General features: G+C 42.7%; 1 protein-coding gene across 4 annotated transcripts in view; it reads right to left on the bottom strand.

The window, feature by feature from the left end:
* Positions 1–2,029: 2,029 nt before the first annotated feature.
* NEO1 (neogenin 1) overlaps positions 2,030–18,760 on the bottom strand; it is a 191,636-nt gene continuing 174,905 nt past the window's right edge. For 2 of the 4 annotated variants that reach the window (XM_069765629.1, XM_069765628.1), the window contains exons 21-28: positions 13,479–13,535; positions 13,232–13,376; positions 12,801–13,039; positions 12,159–12,251; positions 11,599–11,700; positions 7,205–7,462; positions 6,490–6,620; positions 2,030–3,070 (exon numbers count right to left, since the gene is read on the bottom strand). In XM_069765629.1, the coding sequence (XP_069621730.1) occupies positions 2,987–3,070; positions 6,490–6,620; positions 7,205–7,462; positions 11,599–11,700; positions 12,159–12,251; positions 12,801–13,039; positions 13,232–13,376; positions 13,479–13,535 (1,109 nt within the window). In that variant the 3' untranslated portion in view covers positions 2,030–2,986. The remainder of the gene's footprint in view (positions 3,071–6,489; positions 6,621–7,204; positions 7,463–11,598; positions 11,701–12,158; positions 12,252–12,800; positions 13,040–13,231; positions 13,377–13,478; positions 13,536–18,760) is intronic. The other 2 variants (XM_069765632.1, XM_069765631.1) reach the window with 1 other exon arrangement.

The raw sequence follows: 18,760 nt of genomic DNA, 5'->3' as shown, positions 1-18,760 counted from the left end.
TAGATAGAATAGCTAGAATGAATAAATAGATTGATAGAATAGATAGAATGAATAGATTGATAGAATGGATAGATTGATAGAATAGATCGATACATTACCTGCGGTAACCTCTTCACCTGCATTTTCCGACGGTCCAGAGGTTACCTCAGGTCAGGCTGTGAGGGAGCGCAGGCTCGGTGATATCACCGCTCGTTCCTGAGCCTGCTCCGTCTCATTCATTCCCCAGTAGCTTACAGCCGGGAGCAGTCGCATTAGCAGCGCTCCCGGTTGTAAGCGTTATCTCCCCCAGATACTGAGTGGGACACTCGTTATATTGGACTACGATGGATCAGGGAGTATACTTTTGCTTTTTTATTTTATTTTTATTACAGAAGATCGATGGCTTCGCTTGGAATGGCAGAGCAATAAAAAGATTGCAAAACTGTGTGTTTTATTTCATTGAAACTTTTTTCTGCATGTGTGTGTTTTATTTAACCCTTTAACTGCTATAGGATTAGTAATGGATAGGTGTCTTATGGACACCTCTCCATTACTAAGCTGGCTTAGTGTCACATTACAACAGTAAGGTGACATTAACTCCTCATTACCCAGCTTGCCACTGCTACAGGGCAAGTGGGAAGAGCCGGGGAAAGTGCCAGAATTGGGCATCTAATAGATGCGCCTCTTCTGGGGAGCTGCGGGCCGCTATTTTTAGGCTGGGGGGCCTATATCAATGGCCCCTTACCAGCCTGAGAATACCAGCCCCCAACCAGCAAAGCTGGTTGTAAAAAATGGGGAGACCACAAGCCGTTTTTTAAAATTATTTATTTAAATAAATATTGATAACTATCCTTGCTGAAGCTGACAGCTGAGGGTTGCAGTCCCCAGCTGTGATTTTTTTTCTGGCTGGTTATCAAAATTAGAGGGGAACCCACACCGCTCTTTTTTTTATTATTATTTATTTATAGCGCAGGAGCGGCAGATGAAAACTCCCATCTGCCGCTCCTGCTCTCACTGTAATTAGCGGATGTAGGTGTCAGATGATGGGAACAGTAATCCCATCAGCTGACACCAGTGAACGGAGGTGAAGTTTATACCTCCGATCACAGCTGAGCGCTTCGCGCTGTCTTCTGACAGCGTGGGAGCCGCAGCTCTCTGACCAGCAGGGATGATTTCCCCGCTGATTAGAAGCAGTGTTTGCCGGGCTGTCATGCGTATGATAGCGTATCAAACACTGTAATGTCAGGCCCCCCCTTCAAGTGAATGGGGATCGGATCCGCTCTGCTGGATGACAGGCTGCATGGCGAATAATGCAGCCTGCCATTTGGAGGTAGCAGAGCCGAGTGTGACGTCACATCTGGCTGTCCTTCACTTTTCTGCAGCAAATACGCTGCAAGAAACGTCAACCTTGCGTATTAGCAGCAGTTTTTCACCATCCATTCAAGTCAATGGGTGGAAAACGTTGAAAAAACACTGGAAAAACGCTGAAAGAAGTGACATGCACTATGTCCCAAAAACGCAGAAAAGCACAAAATACTGATCACACAAAAAAACAATGTGTGTGCATGAGATTTCTGAAATGTCATAGGCTTTGCTGGTACTGTAAAAAGCAGCTGAAAATTAGCATAAAAAAAAGCAGCAAAAACGCCATGTGTGAACTTACCCTAAAGTTTAAAAATATTTAAAATTGTAAAATTTCTGATATTTTCATAAATAAACAAAAATCAGATCAACCTAAAATTTACCACACAGTACAATGTCCTGAAAAAATTCTCAGAATAGCTGGGACATGTGAAAGTATTCTAAAGTTAATACCACAAAGTGACATCTCATATTTGATTTGAAAAACTTGGCCTGGTCAGGAAAGTGAAAACAGGGTTTTGTTTGAAAGGGTTAAACTAACCACTTGTAAGCTTATAAGAAGTTGTTTGGATCTAGAACTATAGGACATACCTAATGCTTACATGTGTAGGTGCGATTGCTCCCGATAAAGAACTGTCGACCTGTTCGGCTGTCAGAATACAACAGCACACAAGACCATCGAAAACAATTTGATTGAATAAAAAAAGTGTATTGAAATCCAATACCAAATAATAATCATGATGTTATAAAAAAAAGTCACAATAAAAAGATACATTCTAAACACTACAGAGAAAGCAATAAAAAAAATGAATTTCTGTACAGAAAAGACAGGGTGCAGTGGAGAATAGGACAATATACAGAAGGATATGTGGGGATGGTGGATTTCATTTACAACACAAGGAAGTCACACAAGATGGAAAATTTGATATGTGAAAGTGCTGAAACCAGCTTTGTTAAAAGAAGGCTCCTTTATGTCTCTTCTCGTAGCCACTACTGACAGGTATGACCAAAGGCTTCTCCGTGTTCGCAAATGAGGAAACCGTTCCGTCTTTAGAGCTCACATGTTCTGCACAGATCCGAGCCTCCATCCAGCTGCAGCAGTTCAATACAGTTACCTCATCAGGTCTCAAGCCTTCAAAATGGACGGAGATGTGGAAAAAACATCTAGCCAAAATTTAGGAATGGTGGGGGAGTAACACTGTTTTAAGTCTCACAGAGGCTGGAGGGGGAGTTGCTGCCAACTGATGTGCTCTGCAGCCTAGAAACACTGCACAAAATACAACCGTCCTTTTGAATTCCTGCTGGCCACAACGTGGGGCGTAATACTGAGCCACAGCAACAGGGTGATGACCCATCCGCGGTAAAAAGAACAAAAGCAATGGCAATACACAATATTCCTCCATGGATTACATAAAATTTCTCTTTTTTTGTTTCATATAAACCCCGCAAAAATCTTATAAATCAGAGGAAATAAGGTACAGCATACCAGGCCTCAGCCCTTGGTGGTGGCCACAGTAGAAACAGCCTGGGCTCCCCACTTGCTTCTAGTCTGTACATTTTGGTGTGGCACAAAAGGCCCTTGAAGGGCTGAACTGCCTCTGTCCATACAGTGTCAAGTATGCCTCTGTGGTGGGGATGTGTTCTTTCATGCTGTGGTTATGGCGTTCAGATCCTTCATCAGGCCTTCAAGGTGAGCCATCTCTTTGCTTAACTCGTCTGGTTCATAGCTCTGAGAGGAAAAAAAACAAATTTTATCAATTAAAGTGCAAAGGGAACGAACAAAAAAATATAAATCAAATCAATATTTGGTGTGACCACCCTTTATCTTCAAAACAGCCCTGGTTCTTCTAGGTACACTTTCATAGAATTTTTAAAAGGAGCTCGGCAGGGAGGTTGTTCCAAGCATCTTCGGTGAATAACCACAGATCTTGTGTGGATGCAGGCTTGCATAAAAGCTTCTGCCTCTTCATGAAGTACCAAACAGACTCAATGATGCTGTGATGAGGGTTTTGTGTTGGCCGTATCTTCACTTCAAGGACTCCTTGTTCTTCACTTTGGAAAACTCTTAATCAAGTTGGCTGTATGTTTGGGGTCAATGTCCAGCATCAGAATAAATTTGGAGCCAGTCAAATGCCTCCCTAAGTACCGTATATGTATTTCTTAACATGGAGGACACCAATAAAACGGCAACGAGATTCAGTGGTGGGCGAAAGAAGAATAGTGCAATCAAACATAGGCATGGACATCTTCTGATTTCAAAGGGAAGTAAGCACAACTCAGAACTGACAGCAATCATTGGGACCCAACCAAACCAATTTACTGTTCTATGAAGACAACTTTTGGCCAGACTTCTCCGAAGATATGTGGCCAAAAGGTCATACCCTTTGATATGGGAACAAGGCCAAGTAATTCAACTCTACACAAAAACAAAATCTGGAGTGCAGAAAAATGGCAGCATGTGCTCTGGACTGATGAGACAAAATGACTATACCAGAAGGCAGCTTTTTCAGTGACGGGGTGGAGAGCGGAACAATAGTGAATGTCTGCAGGAAGCAGTGAATCATGGTGGAGGTTTATTTCAAGTTTGAGGCTGCAGTTCGGCAAATAAAGCTTTTAGATTTTCTTAGGATTAATGGTTTCGTAAATGCTGAGAAATGTAATATCATTTGGGAGGCAAATAATTGGATATCAATTTATTCTGCAGCAGAACAATGACCTTTGGAGTCCTGGAAGTGATGCTCTGGCCTCCAAAAGTGCTTATCAACATCGAGTTTGTATGGGATGACATAAAGAGACAGATGGATTGGCACAAGTCTTCATCCACAGAACAACTATGGTTGGTTCTCCAAAATGTTTGGAACAACCTTCCTGCTGAATTCATTCAAAAACTGCATGCAAGGTAACCTAGAACAATTGTTAGAGTTTTGCAATGGATGGTCACATCAAATATCGATTTGATTCACAAATCTGCAACATTCTTTACACATACACATATATGTATGTATGTATGAATTAAAATATTGCAGATATCAAAGGCTCAAAATATTAAAAATAATATCTGTCAAAGGCAGTTAGTCTGTGCTTCGTGATAACAAAAGAAGTTTCTTGAAAACAAAACGAAAATAGTGTCAATGGATAAAAATTGATGACCGGAAATAAATGTAAGCATTTTTTTACGTTAATTATGTATGTATTAGAAAAGCATAATTTAAAGGGAATTTTTTTTTTGCAACAACTGAAAAAATGAAAAATGTTTTGATAAAAAAAAAATATATTTTTTTTAATTGTATAAAATATGAAAAACAAAAACGTTTTTATATTTTCAACGTAGATACACCAGGGGGAGCAGCTGTTGAAATTTGCCATGAAAACCAAGTGTAGTGCGAGCTCGCATTATGATTGCAATAAAAGCAGATCTGCTCCATGGGTCTAATGTCACCGCTTCCCTCCATTTGTGGCGGTTTGCAAAACGACAAGGGAGGATGAAGTTTAGGATCACAGTGCGCAGCCATTTTGTTGGTGAGTAAAGTGATCGTCTGTGAAACCACCAAAAGATTTTTTTTAATGGATACTAAATAAAGAAGTTGGAAATTTTACAAGTGGATGAACCCGCTGTATTCTTCAATAGTTTCTCTGTATGCCACATGGTAGGATTATCTATACGGCCTGTGTCACACATACATGGCTCAGCAAGCTGTGCAACATATGACAGGATTAGATACACGGATCAGTATGCTGCAACACGCATGGTGGGCTCAGATACACGGCTCAGCAGACTGCATCACACATGACGGGGCTTAGATACGTGGTTCTGCTCAGTCCCCTGCATTACACAACAGGCTTATATACATAGCTGCTTTACACATGATGGGCTTAGATACACGGCTCAGCCAACTACATCACACATGACGGGGCTTAGATACGTGGCTCTGCTCAGTCCCCTGCATCACACACAACAGGCTTAGATACATAGCTGCTTTACACATGATGGGCTTAGATACACGGCTCAGCCAACTACATCACACATGACGGGGCTTAGATACGTGGCTCTGCTCAGTCCCCTGCATCACACACAACAGGCTTAGATACATGGCTACTCCACACATGATGGGCTTAGATACACAGCTCAGCAGACTGCGTCACACATGACGGGGGCTTAGATACGTGGCTCTGCTCAATCCGAGTAAAACCTCATTCAGATGTCTGTAATGTAAAGATTTCTGAATGAGTTTTTACATTGACTGAGAACAGCCAAGTCAGTGTTCAGGGCACAGCAGCATGATCATTTTTTCGTTTTTACTGTGCTCTGAACACTGCGGTGAGCACAGGTCAGCAGACTGACATTGTACGGCTCATGTCCGGCTACCGAGCTGTCCTCACCACTGGAAGACGTCAGCACTGCTCTCACTGCTCAGGGCACGGCTGTGGCGGTGACTGCCCAGCACCACCTGTCACCGCTCACTACTGAACACTGAGCTGTGACAGGGGGAAAATTGTATCTTAGAGCACAGCTATGGGAAGCAAAAAATGGCACCTGGCTCCCCCCACAGCTTTGGACTGGACAGCCCAGTTCCCAGCTGAGGCAGCCACAGTGTATGAGATGCAGTCGCATACTGAAGGCAGGCTCCTATGGCCTGGGGCGGCCGTATCTGTGATGTATGAGTGAAGCGGTCAGACAATTAAACACCAGCAAATAAAAATGGCAGCCTCAGTGGTTGCAGAAAGATAATAGATGCATATTTTATATTGTTTTTAAAATAAATAATTATATAATTATTAAAGCAAAAATAGAAGTTGTAACATTCCCTTTAGAGTGAAGTCTTATCAATAATTCTTTTTATTGCCATTTACACTTTTTTGGTATTTTCTGAAAAACCTTCTGCTGCCATCAAGAAGCACTGACTAAAAGCCTCTGAAAGATGTTATTTTTAATCCAATGTGCCTCTGATTTGTGCAAACCTGTATTGATATCTTCCCTTATTTCAACTAAATGGGGGAAAATCAGCAACTGGACCACCACGCAAAGCTGAAGACACACAAAGTGATGGTGAACAGCGAACAAGCTTATGTTAAATATATATTACAAAATATGTTTAATATTAAAAAAAATTATCTAATAAAAAGGTAGTGGAAGAAGAATATACATACACATTCTGAGCCCTCAAGCATCCTGCTGGTCTCTAGTGGTTCAGGGGCACTGGGCACCGTAACCTGAAGTGGAGGGCGAACTCTTCCCAAGGTCCCAAGCGATGCAGTTTTCACTGAGAGCGCAGAGGGAGCTGGAAATACAGCAAAATAAATCACACAAAGACACAACTGGATACGCAAGCATACAGGATAAGCAAGCATGCAGAAGCACGCATACAGGATAAGCACGCATACAAGATAAGCACGCATACAGGATAAGCACACATACAGGATAAGCAAGCACACAGGATAAGCAAGCACACAGGATAAGCACGCATACAGGATAAGCACGCATACAGGATAAGCACGCATACAGGATAAGCACGCATACAGGATAAGCACGCATACAGGATAAGCAAGCATACAGGATAAGCAAGCATACAGGATAAGCAAGCATACAGGATAAGCAAGCATACAGGATAAGCACGCATACAGGATAAGCACGCATACAGGATAAGCACGCATACAGGATAAGCACGCATACAGGATAAGCACGCATACAGGATAAGCACGCATACAGGATAAGCAAGCATACAGGATAAGCAAGCATACAGGATAAGCAAGCATACAGGATAAGCAAGCATACAGGATAAGCAAGCATACAGGATAAGCAAGCATACAGGATAAGCAAGCATACAGGATAAGCAAGCATACTTTGTGAATTCCTTCAATTTACCTTGCTGTGCCAATAGTGGAGAGCTAGGCAACGGTTCATAGGCTGAGCCAGGCGCTGGCACAGGAACAGCTGGCACTGCAAAGCTCTTTAAGGGATGAGATGGTCTGATATGTGCGGTAGGAATGCCGGGACCAGAATCCTCATCCATTGAACCAGGCAGAAAACTCCCTCCTGGGGGATCGGGGTCTTCAGGACCAGTCTGTGAAGAGGATGATGCAGCCACTACTGTATCACAGCTGGGAGTGTGACGGACAGACTCTAAATGGTTAAAAGATAGGAGTGTTAGTCCAACAATAAAAAAAAACACGTATATATGCCCAAGTGTTATGATATAGATCTAAAAGTGGTATAATTGCCAAACACTGATAGGGGAAAAGCGGTGACAAACATACTGAGAAACTGACTGCAACCAGATCCAGTGGAGCAGGAGGCCCGCACGATTTCCCGGCCACATATTGCTTTTAAAGGGGTTGTCCACTACTAGGACAAACCCCTTCTTGATCAAAATGTTTTGCCCTCATAAAATAATAAACCTATACTCACCTCCTGTGCTGGCGCCGTTCACACGTTGTTGGCACTCCATTCTCCCGGAGCTTCCGTGCGGTTGTTGTGACACGTGACGCCGAGACCCATTCAGTGCTGGTGTCACTGTCTCCACCTTCGAAAAAAATCGAACATGAAGAGGAAGTCCGGGCTGCAACAGATCTCGGACTTCCTCTTCATGCTCAATTCAACAGTAGGCACCGATAGTGTCACAATAACAGCGTGGGAGCCCCGGGTGAGCGAGGGCCGACCCCGCGGGAGGAGAGTATTGGCTTTATTATTTTATCGGGGCCAGGCTTAGGGTATAACAAGAAGTTGTCCAAGTAGCAGACAACTTCTTTAACTGCATCGTCAGAAAGTGGGCACAGTTAAAACGTGTTGCAGAGCAGACAGCCCTCGGCTCACTGCACTGCTTTAGATCTGTGGCCTACCAAAGGTCAGGAATGCACAGGACGCAGAGAGGAGGAGGAGGAGTACCACAAAGCTTGTCATGGAATTTTTTTTTCATTATTTCTTATTAAAAATCTGAGCATGGGAGGACTCAAAGAGAGACAATCATTGTATGGGGGCATAAAGGAGGACATATATTGGACAGGTGAATGAAGGTGGACACGAGTATTGTTTGGAGTCACAAAGGACACCAGATTATTGCACGAGAGCAAAAAGGGGACATGATATTTGTACACAAATTAGAAAAAAACACAACGCCAAAACAATTGCATTGAAAAGTTGAAGTTACTTTGTATGTTTGCGTTGGATTGTATACACATTAACCACTTCACAACATAACATACAGGGTGTGCAATATGCAGTCTCTTGAGTCTGATGAAAGCTCAAGATGGTTGAGTTCCTTTAGAAGAAGATAATGGCTAATTTAAGAGTCAGAAAGCAATAGAACTTGGATGGCGATGGGCAATGCTCAGACTGGTCAGCGGCTATCCCCACCCAAGAGTGACCGCATGTATTTCTATGCAGCCGTCATGCTCAGGAGGGGATAGCCGCTGGCCAGTCAGAGCGCTGAGCTGCGATCCCTGTCTGAGTTATACAGCCGCCTGACTCTTCCCCAACATCCGCGGATCAAGCAGGGCTCCACCCGCTGCTGTTAACTTGTCAAGTTTCGCAGTCAATCTGACAGCAACACTGAGTGCATGCCTGCAGCGGGCACACTATTCTATTTGCCCTTTGGCGTGCCAGTGATATGATCGCGGGGCAGCGAACGGTTGCCATGATGGCCAGGGATCTGCTGAAGACCCCTGTGGTTGTCATGGCAGTGCTCCTGTGAAAGCCAGACCATGACTAGCCTTCATAGGAGATCGCAGTTCTTGCTATACACAGCAATACCATAGTACTGCTGGGTACAGTACAAGCGATCAGGCAATCGCAAGGTCAACTAACAAATACTGTGAAAAAAAAAATAAAAAATAAAAAAAAAATCTCCCCCAGTCCTTAAGCGGTTAATCATTAGATGCCACCTCTCCCTTTTGTGTTACTCTCCACTTTACTGACTGGATGAAGGTGAACTCAGTGCTGTCTGATAAAGTAATATCAAAGCAATTGTTTGTGAACTAAGAAGTGGCATCTTACCCACGCACCCGTACATGTATGTGGAGTGCCATGTTGCTTTTCAGTATGACATCTGTATGGAGGCACAAAATGAGACAATTTTTGTAAGGGCGCACAGAGGGGATATGAATATTGTATGGGTGCAAAAAATGTGACACTTTTGTATGGGAGCAGTAAGGGGTCATTAATATTGTGTAGATGCACAAAGGGGACACTTACAATATGGACAAAACGGGGGCACAAAGGGACACTACTGCTTTAGAGGGTGACACACAAGTGGGGTACTTTCACTTTGTGTGGCAATTGGGGGTGGGATTATTACGGTCAGCTGCACTATGGATGGTTGTGTACAGGTGGGGAAAATGGTGAAGGTGCAAGACATGGATAGAAGACGCCTTTAGGGTGGTTTGAGTGGGATGGAAATGAACAACAACAATCAGAGGGGACGTTACCTGCGAGCATGGCAGTATTCAGTCACTATGTGGTGCTAATGGCAGTGGTCATGGTTATGCAGTATTATTTATTCCTTATATAAATTGGTGAGATTTCAGTTAGCACATTGGGTTATGTCCAGTTACATATGGGAGTGTGTGTTACTTGTATAGTGGTAATGTTTTCTAACTGTAGGACGTCTTCATATTTATTATGTTTGTTTTTCCACGGAGGGGGAGGAAGAGAACAAGCTGGTGGATGCAAGGAAGGAAGACCAGGTTCAAATTTTTATTGGAGGGGGGACATATACCAAGTTGGTTATTTTGCGGGAACCAAACAGAGAATGTTTTGCTAGATGATAGTGTTTTGGTAGAACCAGGAACTTGCTTGCTGGTAGTTATATCAGGGCACGTGACTGCTGCACAATGCTGACCTAAAAACATGTTGCCATCACAGACAGACTTATTAAAGGGAATCTGTCAGCAGGTTTTTGCTATATAATCTGAGAGCACCATAATGTAGGGGCAGAGACCCTGATTCCAGTGGTGTCACTTACTAGGCTGTAGTTTACTGTTTCAATATAGTGTTTTATCAGCAGGAGATGATCACTACAGGACCACTGGCCTCATGCTTCCTAGTCCAACCACACTCCACAACTGATTCGCAGTTTTCCTTCAATATATAAATGCACACAGAACGCTGACAATCAGTGGTGTGGCCTGTACTGCTGTTAACTGTTAGCAGAGCCAGAAATCCTGAATAAAAGAGCTGATGGTCAGTAGCACTGACTGTGTGCCCAAACTAAAAAGATATTTAACCGCTTCATTTTTTAATGCACTGTGGGAAAAATGGTCGGTGGCAATAATAGGCCTATAGCGTTTGTAAATCATTGTTTCTTAAATCCAGATCTCAAGTAGTTTCAATGGATCATAAATAAAAGTGGAAGTGTCATACTCCGCTGTTGATCCCCTCTACTCTGTGTCCTATACACAGTGATCTCCCAGTCCTTAGTCTTCTGTATTCACGTGCCAATCCATCCCAGCAGTCATTGATGGCTGCCACGTATTCATGCAAGCCATCAGTCACTGGTGAGAAGGAACCACGACGTCAGCGCGGCACAGAAATATTGAATTCTAAGCACAACACAATCCTTAGTCATTGACAATATTTACAAAGGTGTGAAATAACTAATAACTTGCTTCCAATTACAACTTTGACCCTAGTAGTTGTTTCTAACATAGGGAAAGAAACTAAAATCTTGTGAACAATATTGCAGAATTTTCTGCAAAAAAGCAACCAAGTACAGGATTGTCTACAGTGCTTTTTTAAAAATACTTTCAGCCCTTAAATGGAATCTGTCACCAGGTTTTTGCTACGCCATCTGGGAGCAGCATAAAGTAGGAGCAGAGACCTTGATTCCAGTAATGTATCAGTTACTGGGCTGTTTGATGCAACTTTTAAAAGATCACTGTTGCAGATCTAGCAATTCACTAAATGCTGAGCTCTGTATAACCCCACCCACACATCTGATTGGCAGTTTTCTGTGTACACTGCGCATAGGCAGAAAGCTGATAATCGGAGATGGAGGACAAAAATGGCAACAGATTTACTAGTCCTCTAGTGAATATCTTGCTAATAAAGTTTATTTTTTTTTTTTTTAAACTAGAGCAAGCAGCCCAGTAAATCATACATCACTGGAATCAGGGCCTCTGTCTCTACTTAAAGCTGCTCTCAGATTAAATGGCAAAGACACGGTGACAGATTCCCTTTACAATACAGTGGAAACCCCAAAACGTCATGTGCGGAATCCACAAAAAGGAATGCTCAACTAATATCAATATTGTTTTTTCTCTCACCTGTAGCCTGAGGAGCACCACCCAGCACGTGCAGCATGAACCCAGGTACAGAACGGAAATGAGAATTATCGATGGAATGAATGGGATGGGCACTGACAACCGCTGAAACAGAGACAGAATGGTGAATGCTTGCATAATGCAGTGATGTAGGGGATGGTGGTATGGTAACCAAGACAATAGGAGCCGGTGGTTAGAAACTGATAGTGAAAATCACACACAAGCATGGGATCAAAGACATAAGTGGGGAACAAGAATACATGGAACCATAGATGGAGACAACCATATGGTAGGATTTGCAGATGGCCCTATGACTGTAAAAGTATATGGAAGACACGATCATGATGGAGAACATCCAACACCAGATACACAATAAATAACACCGCTATCTATTTGACCTTCTTTAACAACTGCTTATCGGAGGACAAAACTTCACATAACACTTTTCAGCTCTAGACCTGAGAATTAGCCCGATGTTAGACAGCTGCAGTTTAGAAGCAGATACCCGACAGCTGACAAGCAGGCACAGCAAACAGAGACGTGTGCCCTATCCAAGTACTCACGTTGTGGAGGTTGCGAGTCAAACGGCATCATTATTTTAGGTCTCATCCCTCGTCGTCCAGCAAGTGAGGACACAGAATCCTCAGATTCCAGGCCTAGAAAGAAAAATTGGCACTCAATTATTTATACATCCATGTAGCTCTACGTTTTCATCATCCTCATCAGAAAACCCAATGAGGCATGTTTATCAATGGTCTAATCCTTAAACAATACAAACAGACTAGAGAAGTCTTATGCACCATATTTATTAAGCTGGTTTATGATATTGGATAAACTGGTCTAATTTTAAGACTCTAAAGTCAAAGTTTAAACCACTTTTTTCTTGGCTTATTTGTCCAAGAAATATGAGCCACAACTCTGGTGCACATTTTTGTGCATTGTATCGCCCATTAAGCCCAGCACCTTTTCCAATCAGCCATACCTTTTTCAGCAAGCCTATGCCCTTTTGTCAGACAAGGTGTAAAAAATGTCTAATACATGCCATAAATAATGTGCATGTCATGAAAGACTGGTGCATTTAGCTTGATAATTATGCCCCATTGTGAGTCATGTTCATAGAATTTTAAGAGTTGGAAGGGACCGCCATGGTCACGGTGTCCAACCCTTGCTCGAAGCAGGATACTCTAAACCATGTTTCTCATCACCTCTGTATGAATTGCTGTGCTGGTGAATGCTGCCTTCTGTGGTGCTATCTCCTGGGGTGAGGTCCTGTGGCGATCGAGGCAAGGTGCTGTCTGTTAGCATTGGATTAGTCTCTGGAGATTTATCCACTGGTTTTAACTCCAATCTCTCATGGTGAATCCAGAGGTCAGGAGGCTTTACATCCTTTGAGTTACTCTTGTATTTATGGGATCCATTCACCGACTTACATGCAGCCCTTTTCCTTATAACCAAAGTCAATATGAACAGTTAAGGGGTTCAAGAAATTAACTTTTCAACAAACGTAAAATATATATGAACCACATGTTTGAGATGTCAAAAATAACACATGGTTCATAACAGAGATTTAGAAATGACTGCAGTCCAAATATACTAATTATGGAACCATACAAAGCAGCTATATTACGGTACTCACTTTTTATGATGGGAGCTGGAGCGCCGAGAACATATGGCTGCGATGACCACAGCCACTAAGACCATTATAACTCCAAGAGACACAATGATTGTGAGCAGCATGTTCTGATCCAAGGAGGTTGGACTCCCATGTGGACTATTATTGCCTGTAAAAGTTTAAATATGGTTATTTCCATAGAATTAATACACTAGTATTTCTGTTCTGGCCTACTGGTAATGAAAAAGAAAAAAGTCAGATAAGCTACTACCTCCAGGTGGGGGTCCCAAATCAGGAGTACGGCTTCCTTTTCCAGGTACACCTGATGCTGAAAGAAACACCACTATGAGATCAAATATTATTATTATTATTTATTGTTATAGCGCCATTTATTCCATGGCGCTTTACATGTGAGGAGGGGTATACATAATAAAAACAATTACAATAATCTTAAACAATACAAGTCATAACTGGTACAGGAGGAGTGAGGACCCTGCCTGCAAAGGCTCACAATCTACAAGGGATGGGTGAGAGTACAGTAGGTGAGGATAGAGCTGGTCATGCAGCGGTTTGGTCGATCGGTGGTTACTGCAGGTTGTAGGCTTGTCGGAAGAGGTGGGCCTTCAGGTTCTTCTTGAAGGTTTCGATGGTAGGCGAGAGTCTGATATGTTGTGGTACAGAGTTCCAGAGTAGGGGTGATACGCGAGAGAAATCTTGTATACGATTGTGGGAAGAGGAGATAAGAGGGGAGTAGAGAAGGAGATCTTGGGAGGATCGGAGGTTGCGTGTAGGTAAGTACCGGGAGACGAGGTCACAGATGTATGGAGGAGACAGGTTGTGGATGGCTTTGTACGTCATGGTTAGGGTTTTGTAGTGGAGTCTCTGGGCAATGGGGAGCCAGTGAAGGGATTGACAGAGGGGAGAGGCCAGGGGATAGCGAGCGGACAGGTGGATTAGTCGGGCAGCAGAGTTTAGAATAGATTGGAGGGGTGCGAGAGTGTTAGAGGGGAGGCCACAGAGCAGGAGGTTGCAGTAGTCAAGTCGAGAGATGGTGAGGGCATGGACTAGGGTTTTTGCAGATTCTTGGTTGAGGAATGAACGGATTCGTGAAATATTTTTGAGTTGAAGTCGGCAGGAAGTGGAAAGGGCTTGGATATGTGGTTTGAAGGAGAGATCAGCGTCGAGGATTACCCGGAGGCAGCGAGCTTGTGGGACTGGGGAGAGTGGGCAGCCATGCACTGTAATGGATAGGTTCGTTGGGGGGGTCGCGTGAGATGGGGGAAAGATGATGAATTCTGTTTTGTCCATGTTAAGTTTCAGAATATACTGAATATACTGAAAATACTGATGTTATATTGCCAGAATATAACACGAGTCTTCTCTCCAGCACTTGCAAGCACGAAGTGGAAGGTATGCAAGTAAAGTAACGATTGGTCTTCAAATTATCGATATAGTACTCAGACTAAATGAGTGCACACACTTTGAAACGTAAGATTTGAATCAATCTCACTGAATACAAGAACAAATTTCAACATTTTGACAAGACTGAGTTTTACAGAACATAGTTTTAATTCATAACATGAAAGGTTAATAATATAAGTTTCATTAAAAACTTCAGTTTTACTAAAATTAGGTGATGCAAAAATGAATACACCCCACATCAGAAACAACTCCATCTAGTATTTTGTAAAGCCTCTATGATTTTTTTAAGGCAATCACTAAGTCTTCTTGACATGGAAAGGACAAGTTCACCCTTTGGAAATATAACAGTGACCTTAGATGTGTGTTTTGGATTTTTATGTTATGCTGGAAAACTGAATGTTTACAAAGGGAATGGGGCAATGGTAGAATCATCTCTTTCAATATAGAGCACTACATCTGTAAATTCATGAAGCCATTAATGAAATGTAGCCGCCACACCACCCATCCCCTCCCCCGACACAGTAGCACTCATACAGCCCCACATAAGTACATTGCCACCATCATGTTTCACTGTAGGCACCATGTATTTAGAAGATGGAACATGGAGGTGGCAGTGTCCTTATGTGGAGCTGTATGAGCTATATTTCAATGAAGGCTTCATGAATTCACAGATGTACTGCACTGTATTGAAGGAGGCGATGCCAGCATCACTCTGTGCACTTCGTAGACGTTTTCCAACCTGACAATGATTCAAAACGCACTGCTGTGTTTCTGAAGGGTGAAAGTGATACAGTGGCCAAGTATGTCTCCTGTACTGAACCCAATCAAACACCTATGAGAAATTCTGAAGAGACAAGTTGTCATCACTCTCCTTCCAGCATCCAGGCCCTAAAAAAAGGTAATTCTTGAAGAATGGGAAAAAATATAGATTTAGCAATATGTTGCCAACTTGTTCATTCCATGTCTAAAAGACTTGGTGCTGTCCTTAAAAATCATGGAGATCGTATAATATACTAGACGTAGTAGTTTTTGACGTGGCGTGTAATTACTTTTGCATCAACTAAAGAGTAAAACTGAAGATTTTGTAATGAAAGCTATATTATCCTTGTTAAGTTTTCGGTAAGAAAAAAAAAAGGTTCTTTGAAACTAAACTCAGTCTAGTCAAAATTTTGGAAATTGTTCTTGCATTCAGTGAGATATTAATTAGAATCTTCGTTTTCAAAAGGAGTATACTCATTTATGTTGAGCACCGTAGTGAGACACACACGCACAAACATATATACAGGGGCTTCTAACAAAATTAGAATATCAAAAAATTAATTCATTTCAAACCTCCAATACAAAAAGTGAATCTCATATATTATATAAAGTCATTACAAACAGAGGGATCTATTTAAAGTGTTTACTTCTGTTAATGTTGATGATTGGCTTACAGCCAATGAAAACCTAAAAGTCATTATCTTAGTAAGCTGGAATACTTTATAACATCAGCTTAAAAAATTATTTTAAAATCCGCAATGTAGGCCTACTGAAATGTATATTCAGTAAATGCATTCAATACTTGGTTGGGGCTCCCTTTGCCTTTATGCCACACCACATTTATGCAGTAATTGGTGCAATCAGTCTGTGGAAATGCTGAGGTGTTATGAAAGCCCAGGTTGCTTTGATAGCAGCCTTCAGCTCTTCTGCATTGCTGGGTTTGGTGTCTCATCTTCCTCTTCACAAAACCCCATAGATTCTCTATGGGGTTACGGTCAGGTGAGTTTTTTGGCTAATCAAGCACAATGATACTGTTGCTTTTAAACCAGGTATTGGAACTTTTGGCAGTGTGGGCAGGTGCCAAGTCCTGCTGGAGAATGACATTTCCATCTCCAAAAAGCTTGTCGGCAGAGGGAAGCATGAAGTGGTCTAAAATTTCCTGGTAGATGGCTGTGCTGACTTTGGTCTGGATAAAACACAGTGAATCTACACCAGCAGATGACATGGCTCCCCAAACCACCACTGATTGTGGAAACTTCACACTAGACCTCAAGCAGCTTGGATTGTGGCCTCCCCACTCTTCCTCCAGACTCTGGGACCTTGATTTCCAAATGAAATGCAAAACTCACTTTCATCTGAAAACAACAACTTGGACCACTGAGCAATAAACAGTCCAGTTATTTTTCTCCTTGGCTCAGGTAAGACGCTTCTAGCGTTGTCTATTGGTCATGAGTGGCTTGACACAAGGAATGTGACTCTGAATGTGGCTCTTGAAGCAATGACTCCAGCAGCAGTCCACTCCTTGTGAATCTCACCCCAAATTTTTGAATGGCCTTTTCTTAATCCTTTCAAGGCTGCGGTTATCCCAGTTGCTTGTGCACCTTTTTCCACCACACTTTTTCCTTCCACTCAACTTTCCATTAATATGCTTGGATACATCACTCTGTGAACAGCTAGCATCTTTAGCAATGACCTTTTGTGGCTTACCCTCCTTGTGGAGTGTGTCAATAACTGCCGTCTGGACATCTGTCAAGTCAGCAGTCTTCCCCATGATTGTCGAGCCTACTGAAACAGACTAAGGGACCTTTTAAAAAACACTAAAGGTACCTTCACACTAAACGACGCTGCAGCGATCCAGACAACGATCCGGATCGCTGCAGCGTCGCTGTTTGGTCGCTGGAGAGCTGTCACACAGACAGCTCTCCAGCGACCAATGATGCCGGTAACCAGGGTAAACATCGGGTTACTAAGCGCAGGGCCGCGCTTAGTAACCCGATGTTTACCCTGGATACCATCCTAAAAGTAAAAAAACAAACGCTTCATACTTACCTTCCGCTGTCTGTCCCCGGCGCTGTGCTTCTCTGTACTGGCTGTGAGCACAGCGGCCGGAAAGCAGAGCGGTGACGTCACCGCTGTGCTTTCCGGCCGCTGTGCTCACAGTGAGTGCAGGAAAGCACAGCGCCGAGGGACAGACAGGGGAAGGTAAGTATGAAGCGTTTGTTTTTTTTACTCTTAGGATGGTAACCAGGGTAAACATCGGGTTACTAAGCGCGGCCCTGCGCTTAGTAACCCCATGTTTACCCTGGTTACCAGCGAAGACATCGCTGAATCGGTGTCACACACGCCAATTCAGCGATGTCTGCGGGAGAGCCAGCGACCAAAGAAAGTGCTGGCCTCTAGCCCCGACCAACGACATCACAGCAGGATTCTGATCGCTGCTGCGTGTCAAACTAAACGATATCGCTAGCGAGGACGCTGCAACGTCACGGATCGCTAGCGATATCGTTTAGTGTGAAGGTACCTTTAGGAAGCCTTTACAGGTGTTTTTACTAATAAATCTAATTTACTGAGATAATGACTTTTGGATGTTCATTGGCTGTGAGCCATAATCATCAACATTAACAGAACTAAACACTTAAAATAGATCACTCTGTAATGACTCTATATAATATAAAGCTCTGGCAAAAATTAAGAGACCACCACTTCAAAACCCTGTCATAGTTACATAGTTATTATTAAGGTTGAAGGAAGACTATAAGTCCATCTAGTTCAACCCATAGCCTAACCTAACTTGCCCTAACATGTTGATCCAGAGGAAGGCAAAAAAAACCCATGTGGCAAAGAGTAAGCTCCACCTTGGGGAAAAAAATTCCTTCCCGACTCCACATACGGCAATCAGACTAGTTCCCTGGATCAACGCCCTATCAAGGAATCTAGTGTATATAACCTGTAACATTATACTTTTCCAGAAAGGTATCCAGTCCCCTCTTAAATTTAAGTAATGAATCACTCATTACAACATCATACGGCAGAGAGTTCCATAGTCTCACTGCTCTTACAGTAAAGAATCCGCGTCTATTATTATGCTTAAACCTTTTTTCCTCCAAACGTAGGGGATGCCCCCTTGTCCCTGTTTCAGGTCTATGATTAAAAAGATCATCAGAAAGGTCTTTGTACTGTCCCCTCATATATTTATACATTAACATAAGATCACCCCTTAGTCTTCGTTTTTCCAAACTAAATAGCCCCAAGTGTAATAACCTATCTTGGTATTGCAGACCCCCCAGTCCTCTAATAACCTTGGTCGCTCTTCTCTGCACCCGCTCTAGTTCAGCTATGTCTTTCTTATACACCGGAGACCAGAACTGTGCA

The sequence above is a fragment of the Ranitomeya imitator genome, chromosome 4 (assembly GCF_032444005.1).
Source record: "Ranitomeya imitator isolate aRanImi1 chromosome 4, aRanImi1.pri, whole genome shotgun sequence".
NCBI lineage: Eukaryota > Metazoa > Chordata > Amphibia > Anura > Dendrobatidae > Ranitomeya > Ranitomeya imitator.
This window is presented reverse-complemented; position numbering and strand designations above follow the sequence as displayed.